The 20,437-nt window shown below is 32.6% G+C and overlaps 1 protein-coding gene and 2 long non-coding RNA genes across 3 annotated transcripts; all 3 read right to left on the bottom strand.

The window, feature by feature from the left end:
* Positions 1–5,757: 5,757 nt before the first annotated feature.
* LOC142230437 (uncharacterized) lies at positions 5,758–6,686 on the bottom strand. The gene is made up of 2 exons (XM_075301078.1): positions 6,451–6,686; positions 5,758–6,390 (listed from the first exon to the last, which is right to left on the bottom strand). The coding sequence occupies exons 1-2, from the start codon at positions 6,667–6,669 to the stop codon at positions 6,160–6,162; spliced, it is 450 nt and encodes a 149-aa protein (XP_075157193.1). The 5' UTR covers positions 6,670–6,686; the 3' UTR covers positions 5,758–6,159.
* A 4,152-nt stretch (positions 6,687–10,838) lies between these two features.
* On the bottom strand, positions 10,839–11,306 carry LOC142228450 (uncharacterized). The gene is made up of 2 exons (XR_012720168.1): positions 11,097–11,306; positions 10,839–11,034 (listed from the first exon to the last, which is right to left on the bottom strand). It is a non-coding gene; the product is annotated as an uncharacterized LOC142228450 (long non-coding RNA).
* A 7,681-nt stretch (positions 11,307–18,987) lies between these two features.
* Positions 18,988–19,720, bottom strand: LOC142229718 (uncharacterized). Its single transcript, XR_012720475.1, has 2 exons — positions 19,484–19,720; positions 18,988–19,431 (listed from the first exon to the last, which is right to left on the bottom strand). It is a non-coding gene; the product is annotated as an uncharacterized LOC142229718 (long non-coding RNA).
* Positions 19,721–20,437: the final 717 nt, after the last annotated feature.

The following is a 20,437-nucleotide window of genomic DNA, read 5'->3' as shown; positions in this document are numbered from 1 at the left end:
AACGCCACAAGAACCCCTTCAAACTATTAGAAAAAGTGCATGATAGTTGTAAAAGAATCATTGAGGTCAAGTAAAACACGATTTTTTAGATATTTATTTTTTTTTATTTTTATTAAAAATTCTTTTTTATATAACATTTGTACGACTATCACTTAACATTTAACATAATTTTTTGGATTAATAAAAGAACGATGTTGAGCTACAAGTGGCAACCCTGCCAGCATTTCAAAGTTCCATTTCATCCTCATCGCTACCACAGACTCGTAAGAGACACTACAACAATCGCCAACTGTGATGGGGGAAGCGTATCAAAAAGTATGAAATGTACATGAAAGTATTTTGCTATTCCCATTATTACAAGAGTCATTTCCCTGCCAGCATTTCAAAGTTCCATTTCATTCTCATCGCTACCATAGTCTCATAAATGCCACTACAACAATCACCAACTGTTAAGGGGGAAGCATATCAAAACGTACAAAATGTACATGAAAGTATTTTGCCATCACTATTGTTAGAACAGCCACTTTACATTTTGTGAAACGCCAAGCGCAACTAGCTTACTACAATTTATATAAATAAAAAGGAAAATGAAGAGCTGAAAACATAGTTATTATGCTTAAAATTGTGAAAGGTATATTGGTGAACAATTTACGAATCTCCAAATGGAGTGAAGTGATAATTATTCCAGATAAGCTGCCTCCATCGAGAATAAACACACTGGCTGATAGGAGCTGCTACATGTAACTTTCTACTTGTAACTTAACATCATTCTTTTATTAATGCAAAAAGTTGTGTTAAATGTGATGTGGTAGTCGTATCCCTGCCAACATTTTTTGAATTTGATGGCACTTCTGAGAATCTTCACCACGTCGAAAACAATCGTATACGACATCCAAAACTCGTCGGAAAAGCGCCGTCACTATTGAGAAGTTGTACCAAACCAAGGTACTATATTAAAGAATCTCATGAGTTCAATTATTAGGTGCATTTTTTAATAAATTTAGAACGACGCCAATAAGAGCCCTTATGTTATGTTTAAATGAATTATATTTCTGTGGTAGCGATGGGGATGAAATCGAGCTTTGAAATGCTGGCAGCGATATTAATAAGAATTTATAAATGTTTAATCATGTTAGTAGACTTCTAAACAATCGTGTTTTATTTGACCACAATGATTCATTTACAACTATCTTAAAATTCACTTTTTCTAATAGTTTGAAGGATCAAAACGTACAAAATGTACATGAAAGTATTTTGCCATCACTATTGTTATTGTTGAAACGCCAAGCGCAACTAGCTTACTACAATTTATATAAATAAAAAGGAAAATGAAGAGCTGAAAACATAGTTATTATGCTTAAAATTGTGAAAGGTATATTGGTGAACAATTTACGAATCTCCAAATGGAGTGAAGTGATAATTATTCCAGATAAGCTGCCTCCATCGAGAATAAACACACTGGCTGATAGAAGCTGCTACATGTAACTTTCTACTTGTAACTTAACATCATTCTTTTATTAATGCAAAAAGTTGTGTTAAATGTGATGTGGTAGTCGTATCCCTGCCAACATTTTTTGAATTTGATGGCACTTCTGAGAATCTTCACCACGTCGAAAACAATTGAATACGACATCCAAAACTCGTCGGAAAAGCGCCGTCATTATTGAGAAGTTGTACCAAGCCAAGTTACTATATTAAAGAATCTCATGAGTTCAATTATTAGGTGCATTTTTTAATAAATTTAGAACGACGCCAATAAGAGCCCTTATGTTATGTTTAAATGAATTATATTTCTGTGGTAGCGATGGGGATGAAATCGAGCTTTAAAATGCTGGCAGCGATATTAATAAGAAATGTTTAATCATGTTAGTAGACTTCTAAACAATCGTGTTTTACTTGACCACAATTATTCTTTTACAACTATCTTAAAATTCACATTTTCTAATAGTTTGAAGGGTCTCTTATTGGCGTCGTTCTAAATTTGTCTAAAAAGGCAACTAATAATTACACGCATTCGATACTTTTTTGTAGTAACTTGGCGTGATACAACTTCTCAATTTTGACGGCGCTTTTCGGATGAGTTTTGGATGTCGTATATGATTGTTTTCGACGTGGTGGGGATTCTCAGTAGTGCCGTTAAATGCAAAAAATGTTGGCATTGTTATTTTATTTGAAAAAAGTGTGCTCTTTTTTTCGTATGTGCTCTTTTTATAAGCTGAATGTGCTCTTTTTGCCTCTTCAAAATCTGGCATCACTACAGGGTTTATACTTTGGTAACCCTTTCGACACCGAATTTTTATAGATATCGTTAAAAATTTTGTATACCCTCAATAATGTTTAAGTCATTTAAGAAGCGTCTAGCCAAAATTTCAGGTCGCCACGCCCCTTCGTTTGGGCGGTAGAGAGTATTGCCTGTGGGCAACTTTGGGCAATTGTGGCTATAAAATGGTTTGTTTTGTAGTTATAGACGTATTACGTTCTATTGTTTTTTTTTTACATTTTTTGTTATTATTACAGTAAACGTGAGCGTGAGTGAAATTTCACTTACGCTCCCGCGCATTCACGAAGAAATATTTGTACTCACGCACGCCATTTGGGTTCCCACCCACGCAAATTCACGAAATGAAAAGTTATACTCGCGCACGCTCACGCACGAACAAAGTTTATGCCTCACGTTCCTGCATGATCCACCTCAATTTTCGTAATTCACAATAAATCTCGTGACTCAAGAAAATTTTCGGAACACAACAATTGGCGTGATTCTCGAAAAATCTCATGGCTCGCTGAAGTTACTGATCATTAAGTAACATTCATAACTCACGACGGAACCATTTAAATATGTTTCACAATCAGGCAACGGTCGCTATTGTAATTTTAAGCGTGATAAAATCCGTGAAGGTGACTAAAATCGGTGTGCTTGAATCGTGAACGTGAATTTGTTCGTGAGTGTGATTCTTTCTGTCTCTGTCTTAACGTGACTGTGAATTTTATCTTGAACGTCAATTTTATCTTGAGCGCGATTTGGATCGTGAACGCGAATTTTAATCGTGATCACGCAAATAACGAACATAATTTGATTTTTGCTCACGCACGACAAATTTTTGTTTAGTCCCGTTCACGCACATGTTGATGTTTTTTTTTTGTTCTGAACCCAAAAGTATAGTAAAGCGCTAATATTCGTTTATTAATGCAAATATTTAGGTTAAATGTGATGTGATAGTCGTATAAATGTTATATTCTTATTTAATCAAATTAATAAACATCTAAACAATCGTGTTTACTTGACCACAATGATTCTTTTACAACTATCTTAAAATTCACTTTTTCTGATAGTTTGAAGGGGCTCTTATTGGCGTCGTCTGTCAAGATGCGGGAATCGCAGCGCAACAGAAAATCAATGATGAGATGCCATTGGCCACGATTGTTTTGTGTGTGTCTTCTATTCAGTTGCAACATATCAAAGGTTGTAAATCAGCTAGAGAGACATGCATTTGCTTCGAGGCGTAGTAAGGAAATGCAAAAGCCAGAAAAATTGAATAGAAATAATCACAAGGAACAATCCAACGAATTATAATCAACGTATAAGAAGGGCGTTAGATGTTTTAAATGCAAGAAAATGGGCCATTATGCACCCAGCAAAAAAAGCGTCGCCAAAAAAGTAATGAAAATATTCTTTTTGGATCCAGAAGTGGTGCAAAATTGACGCAGAAGCGATGAATTTAACATGGACTTGTCATAGGAATTTGCATCACTTCTTAAGGTGTGATCCGAATTCAATGTTTTGGATGTAAATTAAAAAATTCTGTGATTTTTCGCCAAATAAATAATTTATTAAAATTATTTATTTGACGAAATATATAATTTTTTTTATAATTTTTAATGGATTCTAACGCTTGTCGGAAACGTTTGACCTCAAATATTTTCAAAAATTCACAATTTTTTCAGATTGGATTTAGCATTTTTGTCGACAAAATGTAAATGATTTGTACCATTTTATGAATTCTTACTCTGTTTTTAACCTATTTGAAACAAAAAAGTTTAATTTATCCATTAAAAATATGAAAAACCCAAATTATAAAAAATTGAATTAAAAGAACTTCCTGGGTAGTTAAAAAAATAACATCATTGGGAGTGCATCTTCTGGAAGTGCTTTTAAAGTTGTGCCTTTGGAAGAACTTCCAATTTTTTTTTGCTGGGCATCTCAATGCAGAAAAGGAGCAGTGAAATCAAACGAAAAAAGGAGACGAAAATGCTTTGTTTTCAGCGGCGAATGGCCAAGAATTTCTGAGCAAATCAAGTTGGTGTGTTGATAGTGGAGCTTCGTCGCACATGTGTTGTGAACGAGATTTATTTTCCGAATATAAGAACCACAAAGAAAGAATAATTCTTCCAGGAAACAAAAGCATTCGGGAAACAATATTTGCATCAAAAAAGTCTGCAGAAGAAGCCATGAAATGGCATTGTCGTTATAGGCATTTAAATTTTGTAAGGCTAAGAGAGCTGAATTCGAAACAGTTGGTACGAGGATTGGAAATCGAAATTCCTAAGGATTTAAATTGCACGGTATGTATGAGAAGAAAAAGTGTTCAAAGACATTCCGAAAATCGAGGAAAGGATATTGTGGAAGTCATCCACGCAGACGTTTGTGGTCCCATGAAAACGACATCTATTTGCGGATCAAGATTTATGGTAACATTTATTGATGACAAATCAAGATACGTGTTCATTTGTTTCCTTAAAAGTAAGGACGAAGTCTTTAATAAATTTCAAGAATTTCATGCCATGATTGAAAAACAGACGGGTAAGAAGCTAAAAGTTTTAAGAAGCGATAATGGCAGTGAGTTTGTCAACAAGGGTGTTGATCAATACCTTGTGAAACATGGAATAGTTCATCAATTCGTTTATAATATTTGAATACGTTTTAAGACTTTGTAAGTTCTCTTGTGAGACCTACTTTGAAATTTTCTAAGTAGATTACAAAAAACATAAAATCGAACTTTTGCATAGGAGTCGGAGGAATTTGAATTTGTTAAAGGAAACAAATTTGGGATTTTTTGAAATAAAAGAAAAAAAGGAGAGATACGAAGAAAAAGTTCAGTCAAGACAAAAATTTATTTTAAATTTAAATAACTAAAATAAAAAAGGAATCAAATTACAATAGCGAACAGAAGAGATTAGATCTGAGGCACGAAACAATCCATTTTATCCTAGTGCAAAGGAGGAAGAAGTTTCAAAGGGAGTCGCTTTTCAAATTGTTCGTCTCTGATTTTATATCGGGCCAGTGAACCGGATAGCCGCTATGTGAGGATTCGTTAAAATCTTTATGAATTATATAAAGACTGGCAGATAAAAGGAAATTAACTCATACGTATCGAAAATCTAAGTTTAGATTTTGAAGGCTGTCCAAAATCTCCATATCAGACCAAGAAGGACCAAATAAATTAATAAATACTCAGGGGGATTATTAGTATGATCTAAAAAGGAGCCTTTAAAAATAAATAACCAATATTACACAAGAATCCATATATCGACCGTCCTGGCTACCATCTTTATCCATCGTTCAATTCATCGTTTTAAGCCACTATACATTAAATCACTTACAATTTTCATAGTTCTAAGATTCATTTTACATCACGCTAGTTAAACAAACGCTATATATATCCTTTAAATGAAAAATCCATCGTCATCAGGCCTGAGGACTACGTGGGATTATTTTGGTAAGTCTTTACAGATTTAATTAGTAATATATCGTTTGAGTTAACTCGCCTTTTCATTGCATTTATTCCAATACTCAACCCTTAATCTGTTTACACTATATTTTACATAATTTAACTCTATTAATCCTGTTCATTTACCTATTAATTCCATTTTACTCTAAATATTATATCATAGTCTTATTCGAGGAAATAACCAGTTATTTGTAAATACATATCTTAATTAAAATGATGAACTAGATTTTTTGGTGACCGTGAAAGAAAAGGGGAACCTTAAACGACATAATGTAACATTATCGGAATTATACGAGGTTCAACCATCTGCCGTGAATATCATTCCATAACATTTTCCACCATATATTGACACTCACCCAATCGCATATAATCGACACTCTACATACATATCTCACACATACATAAAGAGCTACCTTTCTACACTTTTACTTTATGACAATGAGCCCGAAACAATCTCTAATGGCAAAGAACTGCCCCAAGACTGAGCACGGCCGGGGCCATAAGGTAGCCAAGGCCAAATAGAGGTATAATCGCAAGAGGGATCATTACAACTTTTCTTCTCCTTAGTCCCATCATAATTATGTTCCATTATTATGCTCTTGGCTATGATACGGTCAATATTCATCAAGTTACCCAATAAAATTTTTCTCATCACAGAAACCTAAAATAAAATGAAAATAATATAAATGAAATAAACAGTATTCAATTGTGTTTTACTTACTATTCCAGTTTGCCTATCGGTACGTAGATCAGCATCCAACTTTTTAAGCGCCTCGTCAGAGTCAATGGGAAATAAAGTTTGTGCTGATTCATATAAATTGAGGTTTCGTCTCAGTAAAATATTATTTTCTGCAATTAATTTTGCCATCTCTTCCTGCTGTCGAAAAATTTTATTAATATCGGATTTTATTTCTGCAATTTCCTTCGAAAGTTGTTCCATTTTAAAAATCTAAAGTAAAATAATAAAACAAAGTAAAGTAAAATAGCAAAACAGTTAAGTAACGGACAGACGTGTGTGATTCTATGCATTTACACACAATTATGTAAAAGTGGCATAACAACAAAATTGTCGTCGTGGGGTAAATACATCATTTTACATTTAATGTCGTTTTCGTCTATTTTAATTTCGTCTTGTCCGTCCAAATTATTTACAATTGCAATGCCCAATTGTATTGATGGAATGGGCAAATTGAAGAAATTATTGAGGTTTACGATTTGTTCCCCGTATATGTTATTGTTACGAATTTTTGTTATTTTATATATTTGTAAGAATTCGGAATTGTGTTTATTTTTTAATAAAACCAAATTATTCGGAATTTTATTTGCTACATAGCAGCGTGTTCCGTTAATATTAATAATTTTCCCTCACTTTTTGTTATAGGATAGAGGTTTATTTTCCATAATAATATCATCATCCTCGAAAGTATTTCTTATTTGTTCTAAAATTTTCCCTTGTTGTTTCACACTTTTTTTATCAATTGCATATAATTTTCAAAATCATAAGGTAGGTACTATGTTCGCTTTCCGCAGCGAAATCCCATACAAAACCAAAAATGCGAAAAACTACCGAAATATTTTTTCATTTGTGGTACTTTGTTTTTTTCGAGTTGAAAAACTGACGTAAAGCGCACTGTCCCTAATTAGATCGTGTTAAATCCTTCCATATGTTGAGATTAGTTAGTTTCAAAACATGGCGCCATTTGCAATGTGAATTAAGAAATAATTTATTTATTCAAATGATTTGTGTGAAATTACAATACAAATGTGGTTCGCACTGTTATTTAAAAATGCAAAAAGATCGATTGACAAAATAAAAATAACTTGGAGTGGTATTTTCGTAATAAAGCCACCATCTAGCGGCTCCCTACTACATGATAGAATAGAAATAATGTACATAACATGAAATTTATAGAAAAGTGTTAACAAAATAAAGTTTTAGTTAGTGAATTTCATTTTACAATCGTTTCTTTTTACTGGGTATAGGGATAATAAACACATCGTAATTATAAAGAAGGCAGTGCGATTGATGTTGCAGTACTATGGTAGCTACGAATGGAATCACAAGAATAAATTGCTATGTTCCAAAAATAAAATGAAAAAATTAATTATGCATATATCTTGCATTTTATCGATTCAAAACACTGGTTGAATTTTATAACGTGACTGAAATAGTTATAAAATTATACATTGGGAGAGTATAACAAGAAACATTCTTCAGTAAACCAGCCACTTTACATCTCAATGTATTAATTTCAGTCAACGAAGAGTTCCTGGTATAGAACACTAACATCCCTTTGTGACGAATTATCTTGCGAAATATAAGTCGGGAATAGTGACTTTTGCTTAGGAACTACCCTTGAACGTGAGTTATAGGCTTATGTTTATTGAACAAAAAGTTTCACTTTGACTATAGCTATTGTATGGTGTACGTGTTTTAGCTGGTCACCCCATGATGTTGTTCCCCCCCGAGGTAACAACATTGGCAAATGAAATGGCGTTATTATCCTTTGTGGGAACCGTGGTGGTGACCACTGGATTTGAAATTGCTAGTGAGGCGGCAACAGCATGGGCATAAGTACACTCCTGTCCGCTGGTATTGGAATGCGATTGTGTAGATATTGTGGACACCAACGAATTAAGTTTGTTGATGAATGAGTCCATTGCTGCGCATGATGTAAAAGTTAGCATAACACCGGAATTATATGTTTGTTAGATGGGCGTTACAAATTGACGGTATCCATTTGGATAGAAGAAGACGACAATGTACCACTGAAGAAGACGATAATGTACCACATGTCGTTAAAGCTGTTGCAGAATGTGGTAAGACACCAGGAGTAGAGCGGCTAGCGTTATATTCTTAACAATTATTACTGTCCAGTGCTGTGTGAGGTTTGGTTGCAAAACAATTTAAAAACTGGTAGAAAAAACTTTTCAAAACAATTATCATGAATGCGTGTGTGTAAACAATCTAATCAGCTGCTGCGTATACATATGTAATAATTTTATGACGTTTGGCGATGTTGTCAATTAAATTTCGGAGAAATAAACGCGAAAATTTTCCAAAATGGCTGTTTTCTTCCTTCGAAATCTATTGTCAACACTCTCATTTTTCAACGCGAAAGAATGATTTAGGGACTTTTTTTCGTGCCAATAAACATAGTACCTACCTATAGGCAGAAAACGTTGTCAGTAGCCCAATTGAATTTACACATTCCTTTACATGCAGTAAACCATGTACATTGTATGTTAAGTATTTTTCTCCGTATATATCGGAAAAATTTTTGACAAAGTCGTCTAAAAGCAATTGGGCATTATCTAAATTGCTTTTGTAATTGTAAGGACAGCAAAGTAGCCTGTAAGAGCAATGCAAAAGCAGAAAATGATAGTATCATTTTCTGTCAAAAGATTTTTAAGAATTACTATGCCTGTGTAGAAAGCAAACATCCTAAATTCGGTCGCTTTGCACCTATTAAGTTGATCTATGGATCTAGGTTTCCTATTAAATTCTATGGGTATATATCCAAATAATGATAACAGAGAATTTGTCATTGAACAAATTTGATTGGAATTTAATTGTTTTACTATTTAAAATTTTACGCGTAACTCCTAAGTCAAGAAGATGCATGGGGTCAAGTGGGAATTGAGAAACCATTCCAATGCCCTGTTCTTCTAAATCGTGAGTATTTTCGCGGAAAAACTTCAGGTGATGTTCTTTGGAACTTCGCTTTTTAAACATTTGTTCTGTTCTGGGTACGCCTCTTAAGCTTGAATACACCGTCACTCTTTCCACTTTTTTACCAATCTGTAGACACATGCAGGAGCATCACACGAAAAACATTTAATAATAATTGATACATTATGGCCTTTGTAAGAAAATCCGTTTCACTTTATTTTCATTAAATTATTATTAAAGTCATGAAGGAAACAATTAATAGAAACAGGTTTTGAAACTCCACAATATATTCATATAGGGAAAACAATATTAACGTTTAAATTCATGACTTTTCCTAATATCGGCCATAGTCCAGTCTGACTGCTTTTAAATAGAGGTAGTCCGTCTATTCCTATGATTAACTCTATTACATTAACGTCTAGAAGACGGTCGCCAAGCTTATATAGTTGATTTTGAATGCCAAAATGATAGTATAATCCTGGATTTACCGTTCGAATTATTATGCCTCCCTTTCTCCTATTAAGAAGGCTTTTTGTAGTTCTTGGAACTTGAAGTCCCTCATCGCTCATTACCCTCAGTATATCATCCTCTAATCTTCTACTGACACGATGTTTTTTAAATATTCGACTGAGTCTGTCTACCAATTCCGTCTTACTTTGAGGTTCTAAACTATCTCCACGCTCAAGAGTTTCATCCATTTGGATTTGGCTGTCGTTCCAGTTTTTAGCTGCAATAATATTATGACTGTCGCCATTCTCATCAATTGTCACGTCGATTTCTTTAATATTCTTTAGAACTTGTAACATTTTTTCTTTTAGTTCTTCGAGAAGTCATTTTTGGGTAGAACTATGCAATACTTACCAGATTTTTCTTGAAAAAACTTCGCTTCTAATAAGGCACACACAAAATTAATAATATACGTCTTGTCACTTCAGCTATCAGAACTTAAATGATTCATTTTTACTGCAACTGCTTTTTTGTTATTTTATATCCCGTTAAATTTCATTAGCTCAGAAGAGAAAACGTATTGTCCACGACACTATGCAAGACACTGGCAGTGAACATGTCGTTGATGACATTTCTACACCCAAAAAAATTGACCCCTTCTTTAAGTTAAAATGAACTTACTGTGAAGAAAGTTGAACTTCGTATAGCGCCAAAGACATTTTTATTTGTTTGAACGATGTAATTTTCGTAGAAATTAGGTATAATGCATTCCATATATTAGTTAACATTTTCCTATATTTATTTACCACTATGCTACAGAATGAAAAAATTCATATATGGAATGAGTTTATTGAAATTTTTCATTCATTTGGACAAATCTTACATATTTGTGGTAAAACTTTTACTTCATAATTAGAACTGCTTACCTTCGTTTTTAAATACAATTTTATTTATTTATATAAGCAATTTTATCTTCAATAAAAGACATATTTTATTAATATATTGAATATATTTATTAAGAATCAACAGCATCGACTGGCCTTGAAATATTAGTTTATTATTCCACTATTTCCAATTTCCATGTAATGTCATCAACTGCAAAACGCATTTTTTCTTCTTCTGGTACCTTTCACTTTTAATAAGTTGCTGCGTAACGATTTTGTCCTCCTTTTACAATTTCAATACCTACAAATATAAAAAATCATAAACCATTTTTGTTACAAAAGGTTAGCGTCACTGAATATTACCTGATAATTGAAGATTCCAAAATGAAGACAAATGAAAGGGTTGTTATTCTGCTGGTGTTTTCTTTCTTTATACACCATCACGAACATTGATAGATTTATTTTCAAAAAAACGAACATTTTTCTCACTAATTTAAAATAATAAATCTTTTATATATTTTATTTGTTACTTATTATATTATTTTACCATATTATTTTTTAACAATCTCTCCGTATACCACAACAACGCGATTCCAACTAAAAAACATCCCACGCGCAAATGTATCGATTACACCCACGCGCAAACACATTACGATGACAGGTATCGATTACAGGTAGACAATAGAAATATAGGAAAATTTCCTATATTCTAACAAGTGTGTTTCCTTAAGTTTTGAAAGGATTGCATACTTCTTAGTACGAATGAACTAAAATATTTTTCTATGCCAAGTGTTGTTCGTATGTATGAAAAACTTTCTATTATAAAGGAAGTCGCAATTATCATTTTATAAGAAATTTTACTAATTTTGAGGAAACTTGGTTTTAGTTCGGATTTTGTTTATTTTTACGAATGCTTTGTTATCGGTGAATAAAATTTTCTTGTTCAGTAGTAAATTCTTATACCCAGCGAAGAAAACAGTATTAGTAAAATTCCATGCCTTATTCTAGTTAATGAACTATTTCTAACTGCTTACAGTTTAGGATTTTTTTACTGAAACGAGTAAATTTTATTATTTCTCACAAAAATTTACCTTAATGGAAATAAAATGGATAAACTATATTGATGAAGAATTTTTCATTTAGTTTCGAAGGCACTTTTTTCTGGGTGTATACCACGTCTATTATCTAGTAAACAAGCAAATGTGTTTTTTTATTAAATGCCGTTATTTTCAAAAATCAACACGACACTATGCAAGACGCTGGCAGCGAACATGTCGATGATGACATTTTCACCGTGCATCGATTACATTGTCTCCAAACAAATGTTTTGTAGACAACATACAAGACTGTGGTTATTAAAGTGTCTATAGGAAGCAAATTGTGTGCAATATTTTCTTAAAGACATCATTGAAGACAAATTCATGATAGACAGATTTCCCACTGGGAAACAAAGAAAACATACAAGACAGTAAGAGGAAAATTGACAAAAGACTTTCATAAGTGGCAAAAGTGATTGAGCTTTCACATTTTTGAGTTGCTGCACAAAACTTATCCTCATATGGTTGTGGATTCAACTAAAGTAAAAACATATTGAACGCGTTTTCCAGTTTAAAAACTCTTTTTCTTTTTCGCGGATCGCCTAAAAGTAGGTTATAGAAATATTTGCTAAGACTTATCAACTACGAGTTACCCTGTGAATAAGACAAACTTTATTCTTCAACTACGAATCACCCTGCTATGTCTAAAGGCGCCTAAAAGCTGTTAGGTTAGGTTAGGTTAGGTTATGTGGCAGCCCGATGTATCAGGCTCACTTAGACTATTCAGTCCATTGTGATACCACATTGGTGAACTTCTCTCTTATCACTGAGTGCTGCCCGATTCCATGTTAAGCTCAATGATAAGGGACCTCCTTTTTATAGCCGAGTCCGAACGGCGTTCCACATTGCAGTGAAACCACTTAGAGAAGCTTTGAAACCCTCAGAAATGTCACCAGCATTACTGAGGTGGGATAATCCACCGCTGAAAAACTTTTTGGTGTTCGGTCGTAGCAGGAATCGATCCCACGACCTTGTGTATGCAAGGCGGGCATGCTAACCATTGCACCACGGTGGCTCCCCGTTATAAAACCAAGAATATTTGCTAATAATTTTATCGCCTCAAAAACATCACCCTGTACTTGCTCTCGTTAGTCAGTTAAAATAACTAATGCCTAACAGTTTGCTCTAATTCGTTGCCATAGTAATAAATAAAGAGAAAATCCCATGTCCAAGAAAGTAGAATTGCCATTTTCGAATTTCGAAAATTTATGTCCAAGAAAGTAGAATTGCCATTTTCGAATTTCGAAAATTTGAAAGTTGTGCTGCATTGTGCTAGGTTTGTGCCGATTTGTGCTGCAATTTGTTTTTTTAAATTTTATCAAATAGCCGAGATATTTCGAAAAAACTTTTTTCAACAAAATTTTTGCCAGAATCGCCATTTTCGAAATTCGACATTTTGACAGTTGTGCTGAGTTGTGCTAGCCGAGTACATTATTGTGCCGTTTAAATAAAAATTCTATCTCTTATAGTTTTCGAGAAATTCTAAAATTTCGAAAAATTTCCAGAATCGCCATTTTCGAATTTCGAAAATTTTAATATTGTATTAAACCGTTATCGACTTGTGCTAAGTTGTGCCGTTGAGATCACCTTTCTATCTCAAGCCGTTTCCGAGAAACAGCCAAATTAAATTTTTAACAAAGTTCAAAAATATGTGTTTGAAAAACGCCAAAATTTAAATTTTCGAATTTCAAAAAACTGAATGTTGTGTCAATTTGTGCTAGTTCAGTACTCATTTGTGCCGTTCGAATCAACTTTCTATCTCAAACCGTTTTGGAGATATTCGCAAAAACTTTTTTTAAAAAATGCCAATTTATGATTGAAAATAGTCAAAATTTAAAATTTTCGAATTTCAAAAAACTGAATGTTGTGCCAATTTGTGCTAGGTTAGTACTCATTTGTGCCGTTTGAATCAACTTTCTATCTCAAACCGTTTTGGAGATATTCGCAAAAACTTTTTTTAAAAAATGCCAATTTATGCCAAAATAATCAAAATTTAAAATTTTCGAATTTCAAAAAACTGAATGTTGTGCCAATTTGTGCTAGGTTAGTACTCATTTGTGCCGTTTGAATCAACTTTCTATCTCAAACCGTTTTGGAGATATTCGCAAAAACTTTTTTTAAAAAATGCCAATTTATGATTGAAAATAGTCAAAATTTAAAATTTTCGAATTTCAAAAAACTGAATGTTGTGCCAATTTGTGCTAGGTTAGTACTCATTTGTGCCGTTTGAATCAACTTTCTATCTCAAACCGTTTTGGAGATATTCGCAAAAACTTTTTTTAAAAAATGCCAATTTATGCCAAAATAATCAAAATTTAAAATTTTCGAATTTCAAAAAACTGAATGTTGTGCCAATTTGTGCTAGGTTAGTACTCATTTGTGCCGTTTGAATCAACTTTCTATCTCAAACCGTTTTGGAGATATTCGCAAAAACTTTTTTTAAAAAATGCCAATTTATGATTGAAAATAGTCAAAATTTAAAATTTTCGAATTTCAAAAAACTGAATGTTGTGCCAATTTGTGCTAGGTTAGTACTCATTTGTGCCGTTTGAATCAACTTTCTATCTCAAACCGTTTTGGAGATATTCGCAAAAACTTTTTTTAAAAAATGCCAATTTATGATTGAAAATAGTCAAAATTTAAAATTTTCGAATTTCAAAAAACTGAATGTTGTGCCAATTTGTGCTAGGTTAGTACTCATTTGTGCCGTTTGAATCAACTTTCTATCTCAAACCGTTTTGGAGATATTCGCAAAAACTTTTTTTAAAAAATGCCAATTTATGCCAAAATAATCAAAATTTAAAATTTTCGAATTTCAAAAAACTGAATGTTGTGCCAATTTGTGCTAGGTTAGTACTCATTTGTGCCGTTTGAATCAACTTTCTATCTCAAACCGTTTTGGAGATATTCGCAAAAACTTTTTTTAAAAAATGCCAATTTATGATTGAAAATAGTCAAAATTTAAAATTTTCGAATTTCAAAAAACTGAATGTTGTGCCAATTTGTGCTAGGTTAGTACTCATTTGTGCCGTTTGAATCAACTTTCTATCTCAAACCGTGTGAGATAAAAAGTTGACTCAAACGGCACAAATGAGTACTAACCTAGCACAAATTGGCACAAAGTTCAGTTTTTTGAAATTCGAAAATTTTAAATTTTGACTATTTTCAATCATAAATTGGCATTTTTTAAAAAAAGTTTTTGCGAATTTCTCCAAAACGGTTTGAGATAGAAAGTTGATTCAAACGGCACAAATGAGTACTAACCTAGCACAAATTGGCACAACGTTCAGTTTTTTGAAATTCGAAAATTTTAAATGTTGACTATTGGCATTTTTTAAAAAAAGTTTTTGCGAATATCTCCAAAACGGTTTGAGATAGAAAGTTGATTCAAACGGCACAAATGAGTACTAACCTAGAACAATTTGGCACAACGTTCAGTTTTTTGAAATTCGAAAATTTTAAATTTTGACTATTTTCAATCATAAATTGGCATTTTTAAAAAAAGTTTTTGCGAATATCTCCAAAACGGTTTGAGATAGAAAGTTGATTCAAACGGCACAAATGAGTACTAACCTAGCACAAATTGGCACAACGTTCAGTTTTTTGAAATTCGAAAATTTTAAATTTTGACTATTTTCAATCATAAATTGGCATTTTTTAAAAAAAGTTTTTGCGAATATCTCCAAAACGGTGTGAGATAGAAAGTTGATTCAAACGGCACAAATGAGTACTAACTTAGCACAAATTGGCACAAAGTTCAGTTTTTTGAAATTCGAAAATTTTAAATTTTGACTATTTTCAATCACAAAGCACAAATTGGCACAACGTTCAGTTTTTTGAAATTCGAAAATTTTAAATTTTGACTATTTTCAATCATAAATTGGCATTTTTTAAAAAAAGTTTTTGCGAATATCTCCAAAACGGTTTGAGATAGAAAGTTGATTCGAACGGCACATATGAGTACTGAACTAGCACAAATTGGCACAACATTCAGTTTTTTGAAATTCTAAAATTTTAAATTTTGACTATTTTCAATCATAAATTGGCATTTTTTAAAAAAAGTTTTTGCGAATATCTCCAAAACGTTTTGAGATAGAAAGTTGATTCGAACGGCACAAATGAGTACTGAACTAGCACAAATTGGCACAACATTCAGTTTTTTGAAATTCGAACATTTAAATTTTGGCGTTTTTCAAACACATATTTTTGAACTTTTTTAAAAATTTAATTTGGCTGTTTCTCGGAAACGGCTTGAGATAGAAAGGTGATCTCAACGGCACAACTTAGCACAAGTCGATAACGGTTTAATACAATATTAAAATTTTCGAAATTCGAAAATGGCGATTCTGGAAATTTTTCGAAATTTTAGAATTTCTCGAAAACTATAAGAGATAGAATTTTTATTTAAACGGCACAATAATGTACTCGGCTAGCACAACTCAGCACAACTGTCAAAATGTCGAATTTCGAAAATGGCGATTCTGGCAAAAATTTTGTTGAAAAAAGTTTTTTCGAAATATCTCGGCTATTTGATAAAATTTAAAAAAACAAATTGCAGCACAAATCGGCACAAACCTAGCACAATGCAGCACAACTTTCAAATTTTCGAAATTCGAAAATGGCAATTCTACTTTCTTGGACATGTGTTTTCAACTCTCACATTATTGGGAAATCCTATAATTCGATTTGTTACCTCTTATTCATTCACAGATAAGGAAGTCTATTCAGAATTTATGAATGAATCGGTGGATTGTTACCTGTATTGCAGTGGTACGGAGCACGGATTTCCCAAATGTACCTGTATATGGACCCCGACCTAAATTTTGCCTGTATATGACCACGTCTGAAATTGCCTGTAATCACCAACGAATTAAGTCATGGAAGCCTGTGATCATACAAAAATAGAAGACGATAAATGATAATACAATTATAGGACCATTTGAAACAATATGTTTGCCATTTCCTTTCCATTGGCACAACATTCAGTTTTTTTGAAATTCGAAAATTTTAAATTTTGACTATTTTGGCATAAATTGGCATTTTTTAAAAAAAGCTTTTGCGAATATCTCCAAAACGGTTTGAGATAGAAAGTTGATTCAAACGGCACAAATGAGTACTAACCTAGCACAAATTGGCACAACGTTCAGTTTTTTGAAATTCGAAAATTTTAAATTTTGACTATTTTCAATCATAAATTGGCATTTAAAGTTTTTGCGAATATCTCCAAAACGGTTTGAGATAGAAAGTTGATTCAAACGGCACAAATGAGTACTAATCTAGCACAAATTGGCACAACATTCAGTTTTTTGAAATTCGAAAATTTTAAATTTTGACTATTTTCAATCATAAATTGGCATTTTAAAAAAAAAAAGTTTTTGCGAATATCTCCAAAACGGTGTGAGATAAAAAGTTGATTCAAACGGCACAAATGAGTACTAACCTAGCACAAATTGGCACAAAGTTCAATTTTTTGAAATTCGAAAATTTTAAATTTTGACTATTTTCAATCATAAATTGGCATTTTTTAAAAAAAGTTTTTGCGAATTTCTCCAAAACGGTTTGAGATAGAAAGTTGATTCAAACGGCACAAATGAGTACTAACCTAGCACAAATTGGCACAACGTTCAGTTTTTTGAAATTCGAAAATTTTAAATGTTGACTATTGGCATTTTTTAAAAAAAGTTTTTGCGAATATCTCCAAAACGGTTTGAGATAGAAAGTTGATTCAAACGGCACAAATGAGTACTAACCTAGAACAATTTGGCACAACGTTCAGTTTTTTGAAATTCGAAAATTTTAAATTTTGACTATTTTCAATCATAAATTGGCATTTTTAAAAAAGTTTTTGCGAATATCTCCAAAACGGTTTGAGATAGAAAGTTGATTCAAACGGCACAAATGAGTACTAACCTAGCACAAATTGGCACAACGTTCAGTTTTTTGAAATTCGAAAATTTTAAATTTTGACTATTTTCAATCATAAATTGGCATTTTTTAAAAAAAGTTTTTGCGAATATCTCCAAAACGGTGTGAGATAGAAAGTTGATTCAAACGGCACAAATGAGTACTAACTTAGCACAAATTGGCACAAAGTTCAGTTTTTTGAAATTCGAAAATTTTAAATTTTGACTATTTTCAATCACAAAGCACAAATTGGCACAACGTTCAGTTTTTTGAAATTCGAAAATTTTAAATTTTGACTATTTTCAATCATAAATTGGCATTTTTTAAAAAAAGTTTTTGCGAATATCTCCAAAACGGTTTGAGATAGAAAGTTGATTCGAACGGCACATATGAGTACTGAACTAGCACAAATTGGCACAACATTCAGTTTTTTGAAATTCTAAAATTTTAAATTTTGACTATTTTCAATCATAAATTGGCATTTTTTAAAAAAAGTTTTTGCGAATGTCTCCAAAACGTTTTGAGATAGAAAGTTGATTCGAACGGCACAAATGAGTACTGAACTAGCACAAATTGGCACAACATTCAGTTTTTTGAAATTCGAACATTTAAATTTTGGCGTTTTTCAAACACATATTTTTGAACTTTTTTAAAAATTTAATTTGGCTGTTTCTCGGAAACGGCTTGAGATAGAAAGGTGATCTCAACGGCACAACTTAGCACAAGTCGATAACGGTTTAATACAATATTAAAATTTTCGAAATTCGAAAATGGCGATTCTGGAAATTTTTCGAAATTTTAGAATTTCTCGAAAACTATAAGAGATAGAATTTTTATTTAAACGGCACAATAATGTACTCGGCTAGCACAACTCAGCACAACTGTCAAAATGTCGAATTTCGAAAATGGCGATTCTGGCAAAAATTTTGTTGAAAAAAGTTTTTTCCAAATATCTCGGCTATTTGATAAAATTTAAAAAAACAATTTGCAGCACAAATCGGCACAAACCTAGCACAATCCAGCACAACTTTCAAATTTTCGAAATTCGAAAATGGCAATTCTACTTTCTTGGACATGAAAATCCCTGTTCCAATTAATTCTTGAAATAAATTCACATACAAAGCTGGGGTCTAATCACGGCATTCGATATCGAGAACTTTTTATCGAAATCTAAATTTTTCGGATCACGGGAGTCGATATCGAGTTTTTTTGATCGACAATTTTTTCGATTGGTAAATTGCAATCGTAAAACATTTTTCACTTGATTTTTACATTGTTTTCGCCATATAGGAATAGTAAATATATTAGTTTTAGTGCGAATTGTTGCTAGTTTGTAGTAAATTTACATATAATGAACATATATTGAATATTTAGGACCAATGCAGCTCCAATAAAAGTTAAACAAAAATTGGTCATAGCCGAGTTCGGCAGCGAGCATTCTAGCTTGGCTAAGAACCATATATAAAGTGCACATGCTAGATCGATATCCAAGAGATTGTGATCAACCAAATACCGTACAATTCCGTGCCAACATAACACTTCTGGACCACCTTGTAAGAATAGTGAATTATGAAGGCACTCGCAAAAAGTTTTAAGACGGCAGACAATTGTAAGGTGATAAAATTGACGTTGACATGTCACCAAAAATTATTTTCCATTTGAACGCCTCCTTCGTCAGCCGAAATCGTCCATTGAGCCTGCAAAATGTGATATAAAAAACTGATATAAAGTCTGTTAAAGAGTACATACGTGTTTTCATCGTGCTCCGTATGAGTTGCCCTGTAATTTGGCCAGAGGTGTCTGTTGGTGTTAAAGCCGGTATTAAACAATATAAGAATATAGTGGGAATATCCAGATGGTGAGGATTGCGCGTGGGAATACAGCAAACGGCAATAAACAAGAAAAAACTTTAATAAATTTCTAACATTTGCACAAAACTCACTGGAAGTAATTAAACTTTGCTGTTAACCGGTGAGCATTTAGATAAATAAATACCCACCACAACAAACAATCAGCTGATCTTATTCATATGGGCATAGACCAAGGAAGGTATAGACACCGAAAGTGAATTCACAGCGCTGTAGTTTGTCTGCACACCGTAGATGGCTCTTTTTCGTCTGCAATTGAGTGATTTTTAAATTTGGCTTTAATTTGTTTTCTTTCGTTTGTTCTTTTGATGAAACACCAAATATTGGAAAAACATGTAAAATTCTATACATCCACATCTTTTTTGTAATACAAATTGACTGATTTATACGGTTATTCTCGTTTTCCAAAAAGAAATTGAGTCACTTGACTGCGCAATTGAGTGGAATGACTGCGCACTGCAAATAAACAAAACCATGGTGAATTATCAAGGTATGTCTCTATATTTTCTTGGTCTATGATATGGGCATTGGCCGAGGTTACACATCAAATTAAAGTTATAATTCACAATAACGTTATATGACCCAATAGGGACAGATCTTTTCATCACAGTGGCCGTTAACAGTCTAATTCACAATAGAAACATCAATATTCAAAATATTATCTAAATTAGAATAGTTCACAACACGACAAGCTGGAAAAGAGAAGGGCGAACAATTTATCTCCTGTTCAGGAAGGCGCAAATAGTCCGAAACTTATTAAAATGGATAATGATAGCCAACGTGTTTCCGATTTGAGTGTAGTAACTCTTAAATCAATCATAAGAGAATGCAATGA

This window comes from Haematobia irritans, chromosome 3 (genome assembly GCF_050003625.1).
Source record: "Haematobia irritans isolate KBUSLIRL chromosome 3, ASM5000362v1, whole genome shotgun sequence".
In the NCBI taxonomy this organism is placed as follows: Eukaryota; Metazoa; Arthropoda; class Insecta; order Diptera; family Muscidae; genus Haematobia; species Haematobia irritans.
This window is presented reverse-complemented; position numbering and strand designations above follow the sequence as displayed.